Below are 21373 nucleotides of genomic sequence, written 5' to 3'. Positions count from 1 at the left end.
GTGTGAGCGCCTTATCCCCCCTAGGGGGTGTTTCCCAACGCACCATAACCTCTGGTGGGAAAGGGTATACAGCCAATACTTTTTAAGAAATTATCAATTGTTATCGGGGGGGAAACCCACGCATCATCACACACCTCATTTTATTTCTCAGATTCAGGAAAACTACAGGTAGTTTTTCCCTCACCGAACATAATACCCCTTTTTAGTGGACAGGCACAAGCTGAGTAGCCGGCTGTCTCATGTCAACCACTGTTTTTTTTATACAGAGCTGACACTGTCACGTAATTTTCAACAGTACATCCACTCAGGTGTCGACCCCCTAGGTGGTGACATCACTGTTACAGACACTCTGCTCCGTCTCCACATCATTTTTCTCCTCATACATGTCGACACAAACGTACCGACACACAGCACACACACAGGGAATGCTCTGATAGAGGACAGGACCCCACTAGCCCTTTGGGGAGACAGAGGGAGAGTATGCCAGCACACACCAGAGCGCTATATATATATACAGGGATAACCTTATATAAGTGTTTTTCCCCTTATAGCTGCTGTATGTTTTAATACTGCGCCTAATTAGTGCCCCCCTCTCTTTTTTTTTTAACCCTTTCTGTAGTGTAGTGACTGCAGGGAAGAGCCAGGGAGCTTCCCTCCAACTGAGCTGTGAGGGAAAATGGCGCCAGTGTGCTGAGGAGATAGGCTCCGCCCCCTTTTCGGCGGCCTTATCTCCCGTTTTTCTGTATATTCTGGCAGGGGTTAAATGCATCCATATAGCCCAGGAGCTATATGTGATGTATTTTTTGCCATGTAAGGTATTTTTATCATGTTTTATTGCGTCTCAGGGCGCCCCCCCCAGCGCCCTGCACCCTCAGTGACCGGAGTATGAAGTGTGCTGAGAGCAATGGCGCACAGCTGCAGTGCTGTGCGCTACCTTATTGAAGACAGGAACGTCTTCTGCCGCCGATTTTTCCGGACCTCTTCGCTCTTCTGGCTCTGTAAGGGGGCCGGCGGCGCGGCTCCGGGACCCATCCAGGCTGGGCCTGTGATCGTCCCTCTGGAGCTAATGTCCAGTAGCCAAGAAGCCCAATCCACTCTGCACGCAGGTGAGTTCGCTTCTTCTCCCCTTAGTCCCTCGATGCAGTGAGCCTGTTGCCAGCAGGTCTCACTGAAAATAACAAACCTAAACTAAAACTTTCACTAAGAAGCTCAGGAGAGCCCCTAGTGTGCACCCTTCTCGTCGGGCACAGAAATCTAACTGAGGCTTGGAGGAGGGTCATAGGGGGAGGAGCCAGTGCACACCAGTTAGTCCTAAAGCTTTCTTTAGATGTGCCCAGTCTCCTGCGGAGCCGCTATTCCCCATGGTCCTTACGGAGTCCCCAGCATCCACTTAGGACGTTAGAGAAAGGACATTTAGTTTCTATGACTTTTCTTTTCCATTAAAGAGCTTCTCTTTGGCTGATAAATATTGGTTCAGTGCCACAAATAGCTGCTAGTTGTATGTGGGTGTGTGTAGGGGACAGGTGCACTATAGATCCTCTTAATATAGGAAATATGTAATGTTGTGACACACACTTCCTAAGCAACATCCTAAAATTGTGATTGCTACTGTATATAATTGCATAATATCCTGGCTAGAAAGACGTTAACATTGCAGATATCTAGACAAAGAAATATCAGTCTTGTGTAGCCATGAAGTTCTGAAAATAAATATTATATGCCTTATATTTCCTTAAATATTACCGCTATCTAGTCAAGTTAAATGTTTACAGCTCTGTATGTACAAGGGAAGTGAATATGTAGTGTCAGTGTTCATATAAAAGGAAGTTTTGTGCTGCAAGGCAGTGATCATGTAATGATTTCAAAGTGCACCAAAATCACTTTGATCAAATGATTATTACCCTGAAATTGCTGATATTGGATCCCTGACTTGTCAGGCAGCTGGCAGTTGCATTGTGGTTATTGCATTCCAAAGATAATGCGTGAGGGTGTAATGGAATGCAAATGCAACCAATGTTCTCTTATTTCTTAATTAGTAATTAATTATTAAGCTGTTATAATGGCGAATTATCTTTTAAATCTCAAAGTATATGAAAAATAATTTTCATGTGACTGTAATATAGTAATCTAAAGGGTAAGCGGTTAGCATACCGATCGTCAGTCACAATAGACGCAGGGATCCCGACCATACTGCTGCCGGTATACTGGCGAGGTAGGTGATTCCCCCTCTACGGTTGTCCACGACACCCATGCAGGAAGAATAGAGCATAGCTCGCCACCGAGCCCGCAAGGTGCTTAGTTGCGCTCGCCCCCCTGCCGGCATTCCACCACTCGAGATGCCGATGTCGGGATAGTGCATTCGGCATCCTGGACGGCGGTATTACATACCGAACCCATCCAAAGAGCTGTTATACTGCTGGGAAATGTATTGTTTGTGTAGCACTTGTTCGCTACGTTTGTGCTACCTTCCGGTCTGTATATAAATAGTCCACTTGGCTGTGGACAGTGAGATGAGCTTTGTTGGTGTTACCATCAAATATGTGGCATTGACACATTCACGGGCAGATGTACTAAGCCTTGGAGAGAGAGGTGAAGTACCAACCAATTGGCTCCTAACTGCCATTTGTCAAATACAGCCTGTAATATGGCAGAAGCTGGTTGGCTGATACATTATCTCTCTCCCCTTTATCACTCTCCAAGTCTTAGTACATCTCCCCCACCGTAATGAAGCATAAAACTAATGACATTATAACCACACGTGCTTTGATATTGTGCGTTTGAGGAAGTAGTCATGGTTTTGTATGGAATACGCACTTGTAAACACACTTGCTGCAATAATTGGTATTAGGAGTTCTTTCTAGTGGAGAAAATTGCCTTTGTACAATTTACCATTTATTTGACATATTCAATTATAATGATCCAGGGAAGATTACATTAAAAGGTCTTTGTAGAATTATTTGATCCCTCTCTTCTTTCATCTGGTTTGATGTCACAATTATTGTAATAAACTGGATTACATAAAGTAGATCTGTATATAGTTTGTAATGTGATTATTTCATTGCTCTAAGACATTAGCTGTGTAATGACTTACTTTCTTATCCTCCGCACGTGAATGAGGCCTTATTCTGTGCTGGGTTTAGTCTGTGTCCTTTGAATAATATTCTAGTGCAGTGATCCTTGAATTACGTAGACTTCAGTGGTTTCATTTTAAATGAGCGGATGGATAATTCACTTTACCAAGTCTTTGAGTTCTGAAGTAATTTCTACACTACGAAGACAAGTGATTGGACACTGTCAGCAAATAGATCAACAAGGTTTTGTTGACGTCAGTACGTTTTAGGTCCACCACATGCAGTGATTACTGCAGACACCCTTCTTGGTAAACTGTCCACAAGTTCCTGGACAACAGCAGGTGGTATGTTTTGCCATTCCACCTTAAATACAGTGACCAACTGCGACACTGAAGAAGGTTGAGTCGGTCTAGAATGCACCCGTCAATTCCAGTTCGTCCCAGAGCTGGTCTTTGAGCTGGCCAGTTCATCCAGGTTACCGAAATTTCTGTCATGACATCGCGCAGCTTATGATGATCCCCTTTTCAAAACTGATTATCTCCTTCTGCTAGTCAGTGCCCCTCTACTCTGTTTTATACCTCCACGAACACGTGTCTGCTGCAGGAGCCCACCAATTCACTTCTGCGCTGGCAGGCCGCTACTCAACACTTCCCGGGTTGCAGCGGCTGCGTGTGACGTCAAGCAGCCGCCGCTGCCCGCCCCCACAGTGGTCTGGCATGCCCCCTCCCTCCCCACGACTGTCTCTGCCTATCAATCAGGCAGAGGCGATCGCAGCCCTGAGATGCTGATAGCATCTCACTGGGCTCCCGGGGTGTGCACTCCAGCAAGGGCTTCAGACTGTGCAGCGATCCAGTCTGAATTAGGCCCTATGTTGTTTGCAGATATTCTGCACGGTGATGGACACACCAGCAGGATTTTCATTGTCACTAGCGTGACCTATGTTACTGGTATACTGGGCAGTCCCTCAATGTCGGCCGCCGGCCTACCTTGGTAGCTACCTGAAACTCGGCAGACCTAACAGGACACTCCTCACTCCTGTCTATTCAGATTATCATGCAGGAAGTGAGTTTCCTATAACAAACGTCCTCAGAGTGAAGAGAACACCGTTGCACCATGGTAAATGTCATGGGACTTGCCGGATCAGGGCGGCTCCAGACTCCAGTTAGTAATCTGCATAAATGTATGGAAACCCAATATTCACTGCTCATCTTGTTTGTGATGGTTATTAATGTCTACAAGAACCTTTGCTTCTAATTTGTTTGGCAATCAAATAGAAACGTATGGCATGTTAATGGTTCTGCTTTTTCTCATGTTTGCAGGTAGCAATCCTTATTCCATTCCGAAACCGCCATGAACATTTACCTGTCTTCTTCAGGCATCTTATACCTATGCTCCAGAGACAACGTTTAGAGTTTTCCTTCTATGTAATTGAACAGGTAAATTTTAGAATCATGTTCTAGCCTTTTGCGGCAATTCTGCATACTTACCTATTTAGTGTTCAAAGACCCATGTTCATATTTTTTTTTTTTTTCCTTTGGGGGGAGTGGGGGGGTTTACCTTAAAGCGATTGCTCTCTTTGGATATTTTATAAATCCACTGGAATTTCATGCAGCTCACAGTACAGTGTTCAGCGTCTGTAGAACGTGCTTGCAAGTCTTAACTGAAATGTCACACACATGGTGAAATCACATTTATGGCTTCCAGTATACCAATAGGTAATGCACATTTCTCTGACGTCCTAGTGGATGCTGGGTACTCCGTAAGGACCATGGGGAATAGACGGGCTCCGCAGGAGACTGGGCACTCTAAAGAAAGATAAGGTACTATATCTGGTGTGCACTGGCTCCTCCCTCTATGCCCCTCCTCCAGACCTCAGTTAGAATCTGTGCCCGGCCCGAGCTGGTTGCACACTAGGGGCTCTCCTGAGCTTCTAGTAAAGAAAGTATTTGTTAGGTTTTTTATTTTCAGTGAGATCTGCTGGCAACAGACTCACTGCTACGAGGGACTAAGGGGAGAGAAGCGAACCTACCTGCTTGCAGCTAGCTTGGGCTTCTTAGGCTACTGGACACCATTAGCTCCAGAGGGATCGAACACAGGCTCAGCCTCGGTCGTCTGGTCCCGGAGCCGCGCCGCCGTCCCCCTTGCAGAGCCAGTTGCAAGAAGAACATCCTGAAAATCGGCGTCTGAAGACTCCGGTCTTCATTAAGGTAGCGCACAGCACTGCAGCTGTGCGCCATTGCTCCCTATGCACACCACATACTCCGGTCACTGATGGGTGCAGGGCGCTGGGGGGGGGCGGGGCGCCCTGGGCTGCAATTAGAGTACCTTACATTGGTAAACAGCACATAATATAGTCTAAAAAACTATATATGTGCAAAAATCCCCCGCCATAATATAAATATAAGAGCGGGAGAAGTCTGCAGAGAAAGGGGCGGGGCTATCTCCCTCAGCACACTGGCGCCATTTCCTCTTCACAGCTCCGCTGGAAGACAGCTCCCCAGGCTCTCCCCTGCAGTTTCCAGGCTCAAAGGGTAAAAAAGAGAGGGGGGGCACTAAATTTAGGCGCAAACTGTATATGTAAATAAATAGCGCTGTGGTGTGTGCTGGCATACTCTCTCTCTGTCTCCCGAAAGGACTTTGTGGGGTCCTGTCCTCAGTCAGAGCATTCCCTGTGTGTGTGCGGTGTGTCGGTACGGCTGTGTCGACATGTTTGATGAGGAGGCTTATGTGGAGGCGGAGCAGGTGCCGATAAGTGTGATGTCACCCCCTGCGGGGCCGACACCAGAGTGGGTGGATATGTGGAAGGTATTAACCGACAGTGTCAACTCCTTACATAAAAGGCTGGATGACGTAACAGCCGTGGGACAGCCGGCTTCTCAGCCCGTGCCTGCCCAGGCGTCTCAAAGACCATCAGGGGCTCACAAACGCCCGCTACCTCAGATGGCAGACACAGATGTCGACACGGAGTCTGACTCCAGTGTCGACGAGGATGAGACATATACACAATCCATAAGGGGCATCCGTTTCATGATTACGGCAATGAAAAATGTGTTACACATTTCTGACATTAACCCAGGTACCACTAAAAAGGGTATTATGTTTGGGGAGAAAAAGCAGCCAGTGTTTTTTCCCCCATCAGATGAGTTGAATGAAGTGTGTGAAGAAGCGTGGGGTTCCCCCGATAAGAAACTGGTAATTTCTAAAAAGTTACTGATGGCGTACCCTTTCCCGCCAGAGGATAGGTCACGTTGGGAGGTGTCTCCTAGGGTGGATAAGGCGCTCACACGCTTGTCAAAAAAGGTGGCACTGCCGTCCCAGGATACGGCCGCCTTGAAGGAGCCTGCTGATAGAAAGCAGGAGGCTATCCTGAAGTCTGTATATACACACTCAGGTACTATACTGAGACCTGCAATTGCTTCAGCATGGATGTGTAGTGCTGCTGCAGCGTAGTCTGATACCCTGTCAGATAATATTGATACCCTCGACAGGGATACTATTTTGCTAACCATAGAGCATATTAAAGACGTCGTCTTATATATGAGGGATGCACAGAGGGATATTTGCCGGCTGGCATCTAGAATTAATGCAATGTCCATTTCTGCCAGGAGGGTATTATGGACCCGGCAGTGGACAGGTGATGCTGATTCTAAAAGGCACATGGAGGTTTTGCCTTATAAGGGTAAGGAATTGTTTGGGGATGGTCTCTCCGACCTCGTATCCACAGCAACAGCTGGGAAATCGACATTTTTACCTCAGGCTCCCTCACAACCTAAGAAAGCACCGTACTATCAGGTACAGTCCTTTCGGCCTCAGAAAGGCAAGCGGATCAAAGGTGCTTCCTTTCTGCCCAGAGGCAGGGGGAGAGGGAAAAAGCTGCACCAGACAGCCAGTTCCCAGGAACAAAAATCCTCCCCTTCTTCTACTAAGTCCACCGCATGACGCTGGCGCTCCACAGACGGAGCCAGGTGCGGTGGGGGCGCGTCTCCGGAACTTCAGCGACCAGTGGGTTCGCTCACAGGTGGATCCCTGGGTTCTGCAAGTGGTATCTCAGGGATACAAGCTTGAGTTCGAGGCTACTCCCCCTCGACGTTACCTCAAATCAGCCTTGCCAGCTGCTCCCAGAGAAAGGGAGGTAGTACTGGCGGCTGTTCACAAGCTGTACCTTCAGCAGGTGATGATCAAAGTACCCCTCCTTCAACAGGGACGGGGTTACTATTCCACAATGTTTGTGGTACCGAAACCAGACGGTTCGGTGAGACCCATTCTCAATTTGAAAGCTTTGAACACTTATATAAGGAAGTTCAAGTTCAAGATGGAATCGCTCAGGGCGGTTATTGCAAGCCTGGAAGAGGGGGATTTTATGGTGTCGCTGGACATCAAGGATGCATACCTGCATGTCCCCATTTACCCACCTCACCAGAAGTACCTCAGGTGTGTGGTACAGGACTGCCATTACCAATTCCAGACGTTGCCGTTTGGTCTGTCCACGGCACCGCGGGTGTTTACCAAGGTAATGGCCGAAATGATGATACTCCTTCGACGGAAGGGAGTTATAATTATCCCATACTTGGACGATCTCCTTATAAAGGTGAGGTCCAAGGAGCAGTTACTAGTCAGCGTAGCACTATCTCAGGACGTGCTACTTACTTCAGCACGGCTGGATTCTAAATATCCCAAAGTCACAGCTGATTCCTGCGACGCGTCTGCTGTTCTTGGGCATGATTCTGGACACAGAACAGAAGAAAGTGTCTCTCCCGGAGGAGAAGGCCCAGGAATTATCATCTCTGGTCAGGGACCTCCTGAAACCAAAGCAGGTGTCGGTGCATCACTGCACGCGAGTCCTGGGAAAGATGGTAGCTTCTTACGAAGCAATTCCCTTTTGGCAGGTTCCATGCGAGGATCTTTCAGTGGGATCTGTTAATCGCGTCTTCAGATGCATCGATTGATCACCCTGTCCCCGAGGGCCAGGGTGTCTCTGCTGTGGTGGCTGCAGAGTGCGCACCTTCTCGAAGGCCGCAGATTCGGCATACAGGACTGGGTCCTGGTGACCACGGATGCAAGCCTCCGAGGTTGGGGGGCAGTCACCCAGGGAAGAAACTTCCAAGGACAATGGTCGAGTCAGGAACTTCCCTACACATAAATATTCTGGAACTAAGGGCCATTTACAATGCCCTGAGTCAAGCAGAACCCCTGCTTCAAAACCAACCGGTTCTGATTCAGTCAGACAACATCACAGCGGTCGCCCATGTAAACCGCCAGGGCGGCACAAGAAGCAGGGTGGCAATGGCAGAAGCCACAAGGATTCTTCGATGGGCGGAGAATCACGTGATAGCACTGTCAGCAGTGTTCATTCCGGGAGTGGACAACTGGGAAGCCGACTTCCTCAGCAGGCACGACCTCCACCCGGGAGAGTGGGGACTTCATCCAGAAGTCTTCCAGCTGATTGTAAACCGTTGGGAACGGCCACAGGTGGACATGATGGCGTCCCGCCTCAACAAAAAGCTAAAAAGATATTGCGCCAGGTCAAGGGACCCTCAGGCGATAGCTGTGGACGCTCTAGTGACACCGTGGGTGTACCAGTCGGTTTATGTATTCCCTCCTCTTCCTCTCATACCCAAGGTACTGAGGATAATAAGAAAGAGAGGAGTAAGAACAATACTCATTGTTCCGGATTAGCCAAGAAGAGCTTGGTACCCAGAACTGCAAGAAATGATCTCAGAGGACCCATGGCCTCTGCCGCTCAGACAGGACCTGCTGCAGCAGGGGCCCTGTCTGTTCCAAGACTTACCGCGGCTGCGTTTGACGGCATGGCGGTTGAACACCGGATCCTAAAGGAAAATGAACACCGGATCCTAAAGGAAAAGGGCATTCCGGAGGAAGTCATTCCTACGCTGATTAAAGCTAGGAAGGATGTGACCGCAAAACATTATCACCGCATATGGCGAAAATATGTTGCTTGGTGTGAGGCCAGGAAGGCCCCAACGGAGGAATTTCAGCTGGGTCGATTTCTGCACTTCCTACAGTCAGGGGTGACTATGGGCCTAAAATTGGGTTCCATTAAGGTCCAGATTTCGGCTCTGTCTATTTTCTTTCAAAAAGAACTGGCTTCACTGCCTGAAGTCCAGACATTTGTTGAAGGAGTGCTGCATATTCAGCCCCCTTTTGTGCCTCCAGTGACACCTTGGGATCTCAACGTGGTGTTGGATTTCCTAAAGTAACATTGGTTTGAGCCACTTAAAACCGTGGAGCTAAAATATCTCATGTGGAAAGTGGTCATGCTGTTGGCCTTGGCTTCGGCCAGGCGTGTGTCAGAATTGGCGGCTTTGTCATGTAAAAGCCCTTATCTGATTTTCCATATGGATAGGGCGGAATTGAGGACTCGTCCCCAATTTCTTCCTAAGGTGGTATCAGCGTTTCATTTGAACCAACCTATTGTGGTGCCTGCGGCTACTCGGGACTTGGAGGATTCCAAGTTGCTGGACGTAGTCAGGGCCCTGAAAATCTATGTTTCCAGGACGGCTAGAGTCAGGAAAACTGACTCTCTATTTATCCTGCATGCACCCAACAAGCTGGGTGCTCCTGCTTCAAAGCAGACTATTGCTCGCTGGATCTGTAGCACGATTCAACTTGCACATTCTGCGGCTGGACTGCCGCATCCTAAATCTGTAAAAGCCCATTCCACAAGGCAGGTGGGCTCTTCTTGGGCGGCTGCCCGAGGGGTCTCGGCGTTACAACTTTGCCGAGCTGCTACTTGGTCGGGTTCAAACACTTTTGAAAAATTTTACAAGTTTGATACCCTGGCTGAGGAGGACCTTGAGTTTGCTCATTCGGTGCTGCAGAGTCATCCGCACTCTCCCGCCCGTTTGGGAGCTTTGGTATAATCCCCATGGTCCTTACGGAGTACCCAGCATCCACTAGGATGTCAGAGAAAATAAGAATTTACTCACCGGTAATTCTATTTCTCGTAGTCCGAGGTGGATGCTGGGAGCCCGTCCCAAGTGCGGATACTCTGCAATACATGTATATAGTTATTGCTTAACTAAAGGGTTTTTGTTATGAGCCATCTGTTACTGAGGCTCATTTGTTGTTTCATACTGTTAACTGGGTATAGTTATCACAAGTTGTACGGTGTGGCTGGTATGAGTCTTACCCTGGATTCCAAATCCTTTCCTAGTATTGTCAGCTCTTCCGGGCACAGTTTCCTTAACTGAGGTCTGGAGGAGGGGCATAGAGGGAGGAGCCAGTGCACACCAGATATAGTACCTAATCTTTCTTTAGAGTGCCCAGTCTCCTGCGGAGCCCGTCTATTCCCCATGGTCCTTACGGAGTACCCAGCATCCACTACGGACTACGAGAAATAGAATTACCGGTGAGTAAATTCTTATTTTTTTCAATATTTAAAAAAAAAAAAGTATTTACAGCATTCTCTGTAAATTCCTGTTCTTGATCTCACTGAGTAGACTCTGACATAAGCATGGCAGGATAGGGACACGCAGAAAAACAAAATGCAAACACTATTGTACAGGTTCTCAAACTTGGTCCTAAGGACCCCACACAGTTCATGTATTCCAGGTCACCTGTGGATTTTTAAAATGTGACGGTTGGTGATACACAGTGCATCTGCCACAGGTGACCTGGAAAACATGACCTGTGTGGGGTCCTGAGAACCCCTGCACTATTGTAATAAAGATTGATCAACTGCAAAATACTGTGAGGTGCAGATTTGAATTCCTTAACTGCACACAATTGTCTGCCTTGTGCTTAACAGAGAGCAAACCCACTGCATGTTTTCTCCACTTGGCCTCAGCGGTGTCATCTATTTTATTTTATTTTTTATAATGATAATTATGATTATTTTTTTATAAATCAGGTTCACCATAAAGAGGGTTTTGAGTTTTTCTGCATATGTATTTCCATTGTCACTAGCTTTAACATTATAATGTCTACATATTGTACAAGTCAAGCGTATTGCTATATACCAGCTGTTTTTTTTTTTTTTTTTTTTTTTTTTTTTTTGTTTGGTTTGGTTTTTTTAAAGGTTCTTTCAAATGAAAAATGAATCCTAGCTATAACATTGTTAAGCAAAACTTGATTCATTGAATGTATAATTTCACCTTAAAAATCTTATTGCATGCATTGTATTCCCTGTATGTCCAATATCATCTTTAATGATAATGCTTCATGTAACACCCTGTAAACCCATTGCATGGCATTTCTAGACAAATTCCCATTACAGTGCCTATTGTAGTATGGTATGTGCAAGTATACAGTACAAACATGTTTGATGTGCAGTGACAGACAGCTCACTATTAATCAATAAACCTTTTGTAGAATGCAGTTCAACAACTGTTGGCTTATATATATGTAACTGTAAGGTCACATAATAGTATGCAGCTCAGGATACGGGAATTTCCCTGATATACTGAACTCTGTTACAACTGTTGCTCATCCCAAGCACTGTGGGAAATCATTTGGGTCCCCTACAGTCCAGCCAGCATGATTAGCTGTGGACTGCACACCCTAGCATATCATAAACGGGCAGTTAAGCCATTTTAAGATTTTCTTTCCAACCAACCAAACTCTGGAATACAGACAGAAACGGTCATTCAGACAAATTGGTTACATCTAGGGAGGCCAATCCCGGGATCGGGATCGGCGGGATCCTGGGATTTGGGCCCAAAAATGCCGGGATTTGAATCGGATTGCACTGCGCATGTGCGGGAGGGAGTGTGTGTAAGTAATACTACTTACACTTAGGCGGGCGGCAGCCATAGACGAACGCTGAACGCGGCGACACTTCAAATGTGGCGCCGGCCGCCAGCCAATCAGGGAAGCTGCTGCGGCAGCCAATCAGGAGCGACTGCTGCGGCCGCTTCCTTGATTGGCTGCTGGTCCGCCAGCTCTGGTTTGCTGGCGGCCGGCGCTTCATTTGAAATGCTGCCACGTTCAGTGTGTCCATGGCTGGCGCCCACCTAATAGTAAGTGTTATTACTTACACCCAGCCTCCCTCCTGCGCCGCTACCAACCCTCACCGCTACCTACTGTACACCCTCCCGCCCAGCAACCTACACCCTCCGCACCGCTACCTACACCCTCCCACCCAGCTACCTACACACTACTGCACTGCTACCTACACCCTCCCTCCCTTCTCCGCCGCACTACCTACACCCTCCCGCACCGCTACCTACCCTCCAGCGCTGCTCCCTACACCCTTCTTCACTGATCCCTACTGCAATCCCGGGAATCCCGGGATTGATCGTTTTTCAATCCCGAATCCCGGGATTGAAAAAACGGCCCGGGATTGGCTTCCCTAGTTACATCAGATGGATTACATCAAACCCATTTGATTTTACTAATTTGTCTGAACGGCCGTTTTTCTCTGTTTTCCAGTGTTTGGAAGCAAGTTGCTCCATTGTCATTTGCTCCCATCCTTTACCAGTTTTTTTTTTTTTTTTTTTTCCATCCAGGTTGGTAGGTTGGAGTGAAAATCTTAATGTAGGTTTACCATTAGTCTAGTTCTCCATCTGATTGATACAATTTGGGGGTTGGTTACACATACAAGTAGCAACCAATTGGCTAGGGTCCCAGAGATTCCCAAAACTCTACCATTACAGTCCAGGTTTTAAGGATATCCATTCTTGCGCACATGTGACTTAATTAGAACCTCAGTCAATTTGATTTAGCCATCTGGATTCAAGCATGTATATACCCTTAAAACCTGGACTGCAATGGCGGAGATTGGGAAACTCTGACTAGGCAAAGCTGTAAGTATATGGACAGCTTAAGGTCACAAAGTTCTGACATAGAGATCCAAAAGAGCAGTCAGGCTTGTATAAACATAGTCTATTTCGGCATCACATTTCAGAAATACCTGCATCACAATATACATGTAGCATGATGCCCCTTGCACACAGTCTCTGAGATAAAGTGCTGAATATCAGATACTGCATAGGGTGTAGCAATTTTCCAGGTCTCACCTCTTAATACAGACTGGTTTATGCTGTAATACAGGTTTCTTTGTATCTAGGTTTCTGCCTGTAACTTCAGCCCTCCAGATTTTTAAGATCACTAGTGTGAAGTTACATATCTTTCAAACTCCTGTTAATGGGAAAACTATTTGTAATATTGAATAGTTTTTTTCACCAACATCACTGTTTTCCCCCCAGAAAGTTTAATTAACCAAGCTTATAATAAGACACACGGTTATGTTCTTTAGCTGTAATTTCAGTTTATACATGCTATTTATAATTTTATTTAAAATACAGGCCCTACTGTATGGAATGTATGGGTTAAGTTTGCAAATGTAACCCTTACCTGTCTGTCCTTGTTAGATACATTGTTTAGTAGAATGTATCTAGCCCTTACCTCTCTTGTACATTTAGGGGACAACTATACTGTGCCTTCTACGTATAGCCTGCCCCTACTGCCATGCCATTTGGACAACTTCAGGAATTTAAAAATACTAAGCCAAAATATTTCTAAAACTTGATTTAAACTGAAAGCTCAAAGGTGTATATGGCAATATACACCTTTGTGTCATGGGGATGCGGTCACAATGCCTGCTATCGGGATCCCGGCAGTCGAAATACAGACACCGGAACTCCGAAGGGGCCAGGAGAAAGACAGCGGTATCCCGACCGTAAGTATACACTGCAGCGTAGCTTTAGGGCCAAGAGAGAGGGGTTAGGTTTAGGCACCAGGCAGGGGGGTTAGGGTTGACCTGTGGAGGGGAAGAGGAAGAGGAGGGGGAGGATAGGTTAGGGTTAGGCTACGGGAAGGGAAAGGGATTATATTTACAAAGTGGATAGAAAAGTCTATTTACACATCTGATGTATTCATTACAATTAATGTATATAATTATTAACAATTGTCATATTCATTTTAATTTTTGCTAACCTAGTTTTGGTATTGCTGAAGTTCTGGAAATTTGTATAGATGTAGCAATTGTTAAACTTACTCTTAATACTGGCCAATTTTGCTGCAATAGTGTAGCTCATGTACGATTCTCCGTTTATAACCATTGATACATTTTGTTTGCAGTATGGGTAACCAAGTGGTTTAATCATTATAAATATGAGCAACTTACTTTGAATGACAGATTCTGTCAATAATAATTAAAAGTATTTAAAATTAATTGGGAGTGTGACTACAGCAGATGTAACTTGCAGCAAAATGCAGAACAACTACAAGTGATTGACAGTTACCTCTGCTCAGACCACGGTTGTTTCACCAGGACAGATTTTTGGCCTGCCAGTTCTATTTATTTATTTATTTTATAATTTAATGACCGTTTCTTATATAGCGCAGCAAATTCTGTTTTGTTTCACAATTCTGACAAGTTTTTTTTCTTTACCCAAATCATTTTCAACTTATTAGAGCAACAATAACATAACATGGTAATAAGTATTTATTTTAGTTTAATACTTGCTGTTTTTAAGCAGTCAAGCAATGTCTTGGCGTTTACGTACTGTAGTAATGGATGCTATGTACTACAAGTGAATTAACACGTTTCTCATTTGAACCATTGTTATAGCGAACATTTAAGTTGAAAATAGGTGTAATATTAGGGTGTAACATGCACATTGTTTTATTTTCGAATCTCACAATGCAGGGAGGGGGGAGGAGTCCAGACAAGTTATCACGTGCCCAGTGATGTGTGCAGTTGCAGGTTTTGCTGGGAGGATAGAGAAGGGGGAGGCTGGGTCAGACAGGTCTTGGATGCAACTTGCTGCACATGGCAATTAGTAGCACAAGCACATTATTGATAGATGGAAGGGAAGAGAATGAGGGGGTCATTCAGACCTGATCACACGCTGCTTTTTTCGCAGCTGCGCGATTGGATCTGAACAGCGCATGCGTAAGGGCCGCAATGTGCAGGCACGTCGGCCACCAGCGACGGTCTTCACCGGGCAGTGACGAAAAGAACGAAGAATGCGATCGCAGTGGCGAACGCAAGAAGATTGACAGGAAGAGGCCGTCCGGGGGTGTCAACTCACTGTTTTCTGGGAGTGTCCAGGAAAACGCAGACGTGCCCGCCCGTTTCCACTGAGGGTTCCTGGCGTCAGCTACAGCAAGGATGATCGCAGCGGTTGATTAAGTCTTGAGCTGTGCAGAGACTGCACAAACTTTTTGTTTGTGCAGCTCCCAGCACAAGCGAACGCACCCCTGCACAGCAATTACCCCCTCGTCCTGTAGGCGGCGATTACCTGGTCGCAGCAGTGCAAAAAAATAGCCTGCGTGCAACCAGGTCTGAATTAGGCCCTGAGTCAGGTATATCTCACGAGGCACTTTGTAATTTTGTTAATTTACAACGCTGCAGCTGCACTGATCAACCCTTCCCTATGCCCCTACATAGGCTAACATTGACTGTAGGAGTGGTTACCTAAACTCTGACTACAAATGCTGTCAAGTTATTTGTAAAATTAGATTTGCAAATCCATTTTAAACTTGGGGAAACACAATGCAATGTTTTTTTCCTTTCAAAATGTCGATGATTTGTTTGTAGTGTCCTCTAGTGGCAGAAGTGTAAAAGTGATTTTGAAGTATTGCTCATATATAGTGGATTACAATTGGTACACCTGTCGTTACACAGTGGAGGCAGTATATATTGCAGTAACATCACTGAGAACAAGTGACTTCTATGAGGCACTGTGCAGTTTGATGAGCTCCTTTTGTTATTGTTGCATAAATTGTTAAGCGCAGTACAATATGCTGGCACTATTAAGTAAATTGTAATAATAATAAACAAGTGATTGCGCTGAGGCACTTCGTGTTTCCATCATAATAATAGGCATTGAGAAGTTTGAAGCTATTTCTTGTGATAGTGATTTAATGCACGTGTTGGCTGCCTCTAAAGCATTCAGGCAATTTACTTTAACTCTTCAAATATATTGGGTTTATTATTCCATCTTGTCTCTACGTGGTGCCTGTTTATTGGAGCCCTTCACACTGTAGCTGCCTTCACTGTATGTTTGTGAGTAGCGCATGTTACGTACATGATTCAGTCATGCCGCTATTCAATAATTATTCTTGTTTTTTCAGGCTGGAACTCAGACATTCAATCGAGCAATGCTGTTTAATGTTGGTTTTAAAGAAGCCATGAAGGACCGGAAATGGGATTGTGTAGTTTTCCACGATGTGGATCTCATTCCTGAAAATGATAGAAATTATTATGGATGTGGAGAGATGCCACGTCATTTTGCTACAAAACTTGACAAATACATGTACATGTAAGTAAATTGGATTCAATCTAGTGTTTTTCTGTTTCATAAATAGTCACTTCTAAATTCCATTTATTTGTTCTCTCCTTTATAAAACCGTTACCAGTTCTGTAGCAATGGCTATCTGCGCCTTTTCCTTCCGAACCCTTTACCATCCGCCGCTCAGTTATTCCAGGCTGTGCAGCTGTCAGTATTAGAAAACTCTCTACCTTCTCTGCTTTACTTTTCCTGTAGTACATTATTCAGTTACTTTAAAGGAATACTGCATTCAGAGTAATTTAATAAAGTAAAATATGTTCAAACATAACCTGCAAGACCTCATATTCCCTCTGGTATCAAATGCATGCCTAAATCTGTGTTTATCAGTGCTAGCAAAAGCCTGTAATCTGGCATGGAAATCAGGCCCATTAAATCCAGTGACTTCATACTTGTCAGTCTTTGTAGACAGGAACTTTTGTGTTTAGGTGTTTTTGGGGGTTTGGGGACACTTCCGACTGTGTTTACCATTTCCCCACGTATAAGTAAACACCGGTGTCTAATTTCGTTTTGACTAAATGAGGACACGTGGTGAGCTTACAGTAGCCGTCTCTAATCGGTTGTTACCATGCTGCAAATTATAAGTGACCCATTGGGGATGTAGTTTAATATCCCGGCAGTCAGAATACCGCCGCCGGGATCACGACTGCCGAGAATGCCGACAGCTGCGCCAGGGCTATTCCCACTCGTAGGTGTCCACGACACCGATAGAGTGGGAATAGAATCTGCAGCGAGCCGCCTAGCCCGCAAGGGACTTTCTAGCGCTTTCCCCGCTGCCGGCATTCTGGCGGCCGGGAGCCTGGTGTCGGGATTCTGACCGCCGTAATCCCGGCCGCCAGGATTCCATACCAATCCTACCCGTTGTGATATTAGTAATAAGCTAGATAAGTGCCTGAAACAAATCTTTTTGTAGGTTACAGAACTGTATACGCTCGGCAAATGACAGTAAAAAAAATTAAATTGCTAAAGCCTGTGCCATAAAAACCCTTTTTTAACTGTAAAACTGCAAACTGTTCTTGAGTTTATGCTTTCATAAGTCAAATGTGACTCCATTCCAGGCTTCTTACCTCTACTTTTCTGCAGCCTTACTTCACTTCAGACCATGAGATCTCACTATTTCGTGATAACCGTTACCTCTGGTTTTTTTGCAGCCTTTCCTCACTACAGATCATGGTGTAAGACCATGAGACCTCACTTCACGATAACTGTTACCTCTAGTTTTCTGCAGCCTTTCCTCACTTCAGATCATGGTGTGAGACCTCACTTCACGATAACTGTTACCTTTAGTTTTCTGCAGCCTTTCCTCACTTCAGATCATGGTGTAAGACCATGAGGCCTCACTGTTTCATGATAACCGTTACCTCTAGTTTTTTTGCAGCCTTTCCTCGCTTCAGACCATGGTGTAAGACCATGCAACCTCACTGTTTCAGAATAACTGTAGCTTGACAGTTACCTCCTAGTTTTCTGCAGCCGTGCCTCACGCGCGTGAGCGTGCATAGTTAATGATATAGTGCGTATACATTAGACGATACGCACGAAAATATCGTTAACAATATATTGTTCATATCATTTAAAATGATCTACTAATGTGTACCCACCTTAACCACATCTGAATAAAGCCCCTTTTTTCCTCATGTCTCCTTCAACCGGATTGCACCACATATACCCTGTACATCTTTAACTTGTCTTTGTTTTAGATTTGTTCTGTTCTCTATTATTTGGCGTTGATACATTTTGTGGGTCCATAGATTATATCTAAAAAAAGGAAGAGAAAAACATTTTTGAGTGCTAAAGATAACTTATATTACAGTTGCTTATTGATCCAAGTTTGTCTTCTGTTTCTTTATGAGCCTTCAATTTCAAGTGTATGGTAAGACTCCATTATTTGCTAAAAGAATATTAGTTGGGATAGTTGGGAAAATGCTTAGATTATCATCTAGTTGGGAAACTGCATAATAATCTTGTCCTCATTTGTTTTATGTTTTGTAGTCTACCATACAATGAGTGCTTTGGAGGGGTGAGTGGTTTGACTGTGGAACAGTTTAGAAAGATCAATGGATTTCCTAATGCGTTCTGGGGATGGGGCGGTGAGGATGATGACTTGTGGAACAGGTAAATTTCCGGCCATATGTAGGATGGTACATTTTAAAAATGAGATAATCTTAGTTCATGAAATGAGAAATGTTGAGAATACAAAGAATCGCAAGGACAATGCTGGGATTGTTTCATACTTTCATCCTTCACAACTATTACCCATTTTGAATTGAATCATTCAGTTAAGCACAAGGTTAGCCTTGCGCTTAATGAAATGACAGTTGCACCTTGTGCTTCAGGGTCATTTTATGAAAATGATTAAAAAGGTTTCATACACGAAACTGTAAAAAAAAAAAAAAATCTGTAACGGTCTATTTTTTTATTTTTCAGCATTTAAAAAAAAAAAAAAAATAACACTGTCCCTTAGGGCCTAATTCATATCTGTACGGAAACCCAACGGTGTATATACAAATACAATGTTTGGGGGTCTGCGTATAGGCAGAACGGGTCTTGCGATATGGCTCGCAGCGGTTGCTGCGTTTTGGGGGGCAGCACTGTTCGCGTGACAAGTCCAGGGCAGTGTCGTCGGACACAGACTTCCTGAAATCCGCTGACTGAATCCTACGGTCAGCCTGAGTAAGCTTCAGCTTACGCAGGCCGGCCGGTGCCTGAAACCATTGCGAATCACAGCCAATGGTCAGGATGGTGATCCGAGGCTGCTTCCTCAGACGCAGTACTCTGATCTCACAAATGCAAACAAAATACATCTATCTCCTGTAGACGCCTCCTGTTGCATTTGCATTTTAATGAAATGGTATTAAACACCTGCTTCCTTGCGGCAGTGTAATTCCATACAGTCATTAGGCCCTTAATTTGGAGATGTATTAAGTAGAAGTTTCCTTTCCAAAACGGTGGTGGACTTCGCTTATCCTGTATGTTACAACTACATTTTGTGATATTGTGCTTGGTATAAAGGAGAACTTCTTTTCTTTTCTTTTTTTCTTCTACCTAAAAAATACTTCTTTGTGTTAAGTTTTAACAAGAATTGATTATGTTAAAATGTGTACAAATGTCCCGTACGTGACGGTGGAATGGCCTTTCAGACTCCGTGCACATTTCTAGATATTACGCTGCAGAAAACCGACCTTATTTGTATAAAGGTTTAAGCAAAAATAAGCAATTATTTACACCAGTAACATTTTGCGAGGCTCATAGGAGATCTTTTGTTTAAAGCTCCCAGTTATACCCCTTTTGGAGCAAGCCTCCAACCTAGGATGTTGCCGGGGGGAACCTGGATCCTGGATTGGTGTGAAAGGGTCTACCCTAGTTGTGTGTTGCAACCAGGGTGGAACCCGAACCGACCCAGATAGTCTTTAGTGTGAAAGCGTGACGCTGGAAATATGCAGAGAACTGGATCATCAGCACTTGGAGATGAATCAGACTTGCATCCAAGAGATGCTTTGTTTTGCAGACAAATCTTTTAATTGTTAGCACTGTATATGCGGTTAGGCCGAGTGTATGTGTCTTAGGGTTATTCTATCTCGTACATGCAGGAGTCGCATATATTCTTGTGGCTGAATGGATGTACCTGGAAGGAAACAATGCCTTTGTATGTAGACAGTATCCGGACTCTAGGTCGACAGTGGATATGACAATATGAACAAGGTCAACATGAGTTTTTCACTTTTTTGGGGGGACTTTTTCATACTTTACGATCTATGTGGACTGCGATTGGGAACGGTAACCTGTGCTGATCGCAGCGAGGCACCTTGCCCGCAGCATGGCGAGCGAAGCAAGCCTGCGCTTGCCATGCAAGGGGACGCGGTGCACTAATTAGGGTTTCCGGTCACTTGACGGAGAAAACGACACCAAAAAAAACCTAAAAACTCATGTCAACCTAACGGTAGTGTCGACATATTCCTAGTGTCGACCTATCCACTGTCGACCAATGGGTGTTGACCTAATTGGTGTCGTCCTAGAGTCCCATACCTATGTAGACTTGGTGTAACATTTGTTAAGCTGACCAACTTCGCCAAAGTCCCCAGATGAGATTATCCATATTCTTACATTGATATACATTCTTACTTATTTCATATTTGTACTTGGTTACGTTATATGTACACCACATTTGAATTAATTATGAGTCCTTCCTATGTAGCAAAGCCTGCTTTTGTAGCTTTTAAGACTGTTTGACTATAGGTATTACATGGCTGTATGGTTTACTGATTAGGATTGAGTGTGGCTGAAATTGCCAAACACTCTAATTAGAAGGGATACCCATATACTTTAAGCCGTATAGTGTGTGTATATTCAGATTTATCTGTCATGTCTTGTCTTCATTTACCATTTTGTGTAAATCTTTCTTCAGGAAATTACCATCCTGTTTTGTGCTATAACTACATTGCTTACTGTCAGCAAGTACAGTTACATTACATTCTAGGCTATCTACAAGGCCATTAATACAAGGGTTGAAAAGGTCAGGGTCCATTAATATCCTGAATTTTTAATCCCTACTCTATTTCACTTGACTAAGCCCTGTAACCTGTCTACACTACAGATGTGTCCTCCTACCTCCTTGCTGCAGTCACGTTTAACAGCCCTTCTAGTTGTGGGTAGTGTGAGTGCGTTTACTAATGCCGGGCATCTTTTTGTGCATTTCCCCCCAAAAAAATGCACCTTACTGTAATTCGCATCACTGTTTGAATAAGATGCACAAGCAGACTCTGATATGCATATATACTACGTTCTGCTGGAGTTGTATCTGCATATGACATGCTATGTTACTGTGTTTTCCTGTAGCATTTTGTATGCAGATACAGGCTCAGTCACACACAGAATATACGCATACCACATATCAATTTAATGAGCAGAATCTGCTTGTGTGTCCTAGTCACATAGCAATGCGAATAAGACGCATTTTCAGCAAAAAAGATACCCGACATTAGCAGAGCTGTCCGGGAACTGCAAGCTTACTCCAGCGTGGCATCTTACAGTGCATGGTGTATTGAGGCT

At 44.8% G+C, this 21373-nt stretch overlaps 1 protein-coding gene across 1 annotated transcript in view; it reads left to right on the top strand.

Annotated features, from left to right (window-relative positions):
* Nucleotides 1-21373, top strand: part of B4GALT6 (beta-1,4-galactosyltransferase 6) — a 242363-nt gene that overhangs the window by 202862 nt on the left and 18128 nt on the right. The window contains exons 5-7 of the mRNA XM_063923646.1: nucleotides 4391-4507; nucleotides 16113-16300; nucleotides 18317-18439. Coding sequence (XP_063779716.1) covers nucleotides 4391-4507; nucleotides 16113-16300; nucleotides 18317-18439 — 428 coding nt within the window. The remainder of the gene's footprint in view (nucleotides 1-4390; nucleotides 4508-16112; nucleotides 16301-18316; nucleotides 18440-21373) is intronic.

Source organism: Pseudophryne corroboree, chromosome 5, assembly GCF_028390025.1.
Source record: "Pseudophryne corroboree isolate aPseCor3 chromosome 5, aPseCor3.hap2, whole genome shotgun sequence".
Lineage (NCBI taxonomy): Eukaryota > Metazoa > Chordata > Amphibia > Anura > Myobatrachidae > Pseudophryne > Pseudophryne corroboree.
This window is presented reverse-complemented; position numbering and strand designations above follow the sequence as displayed.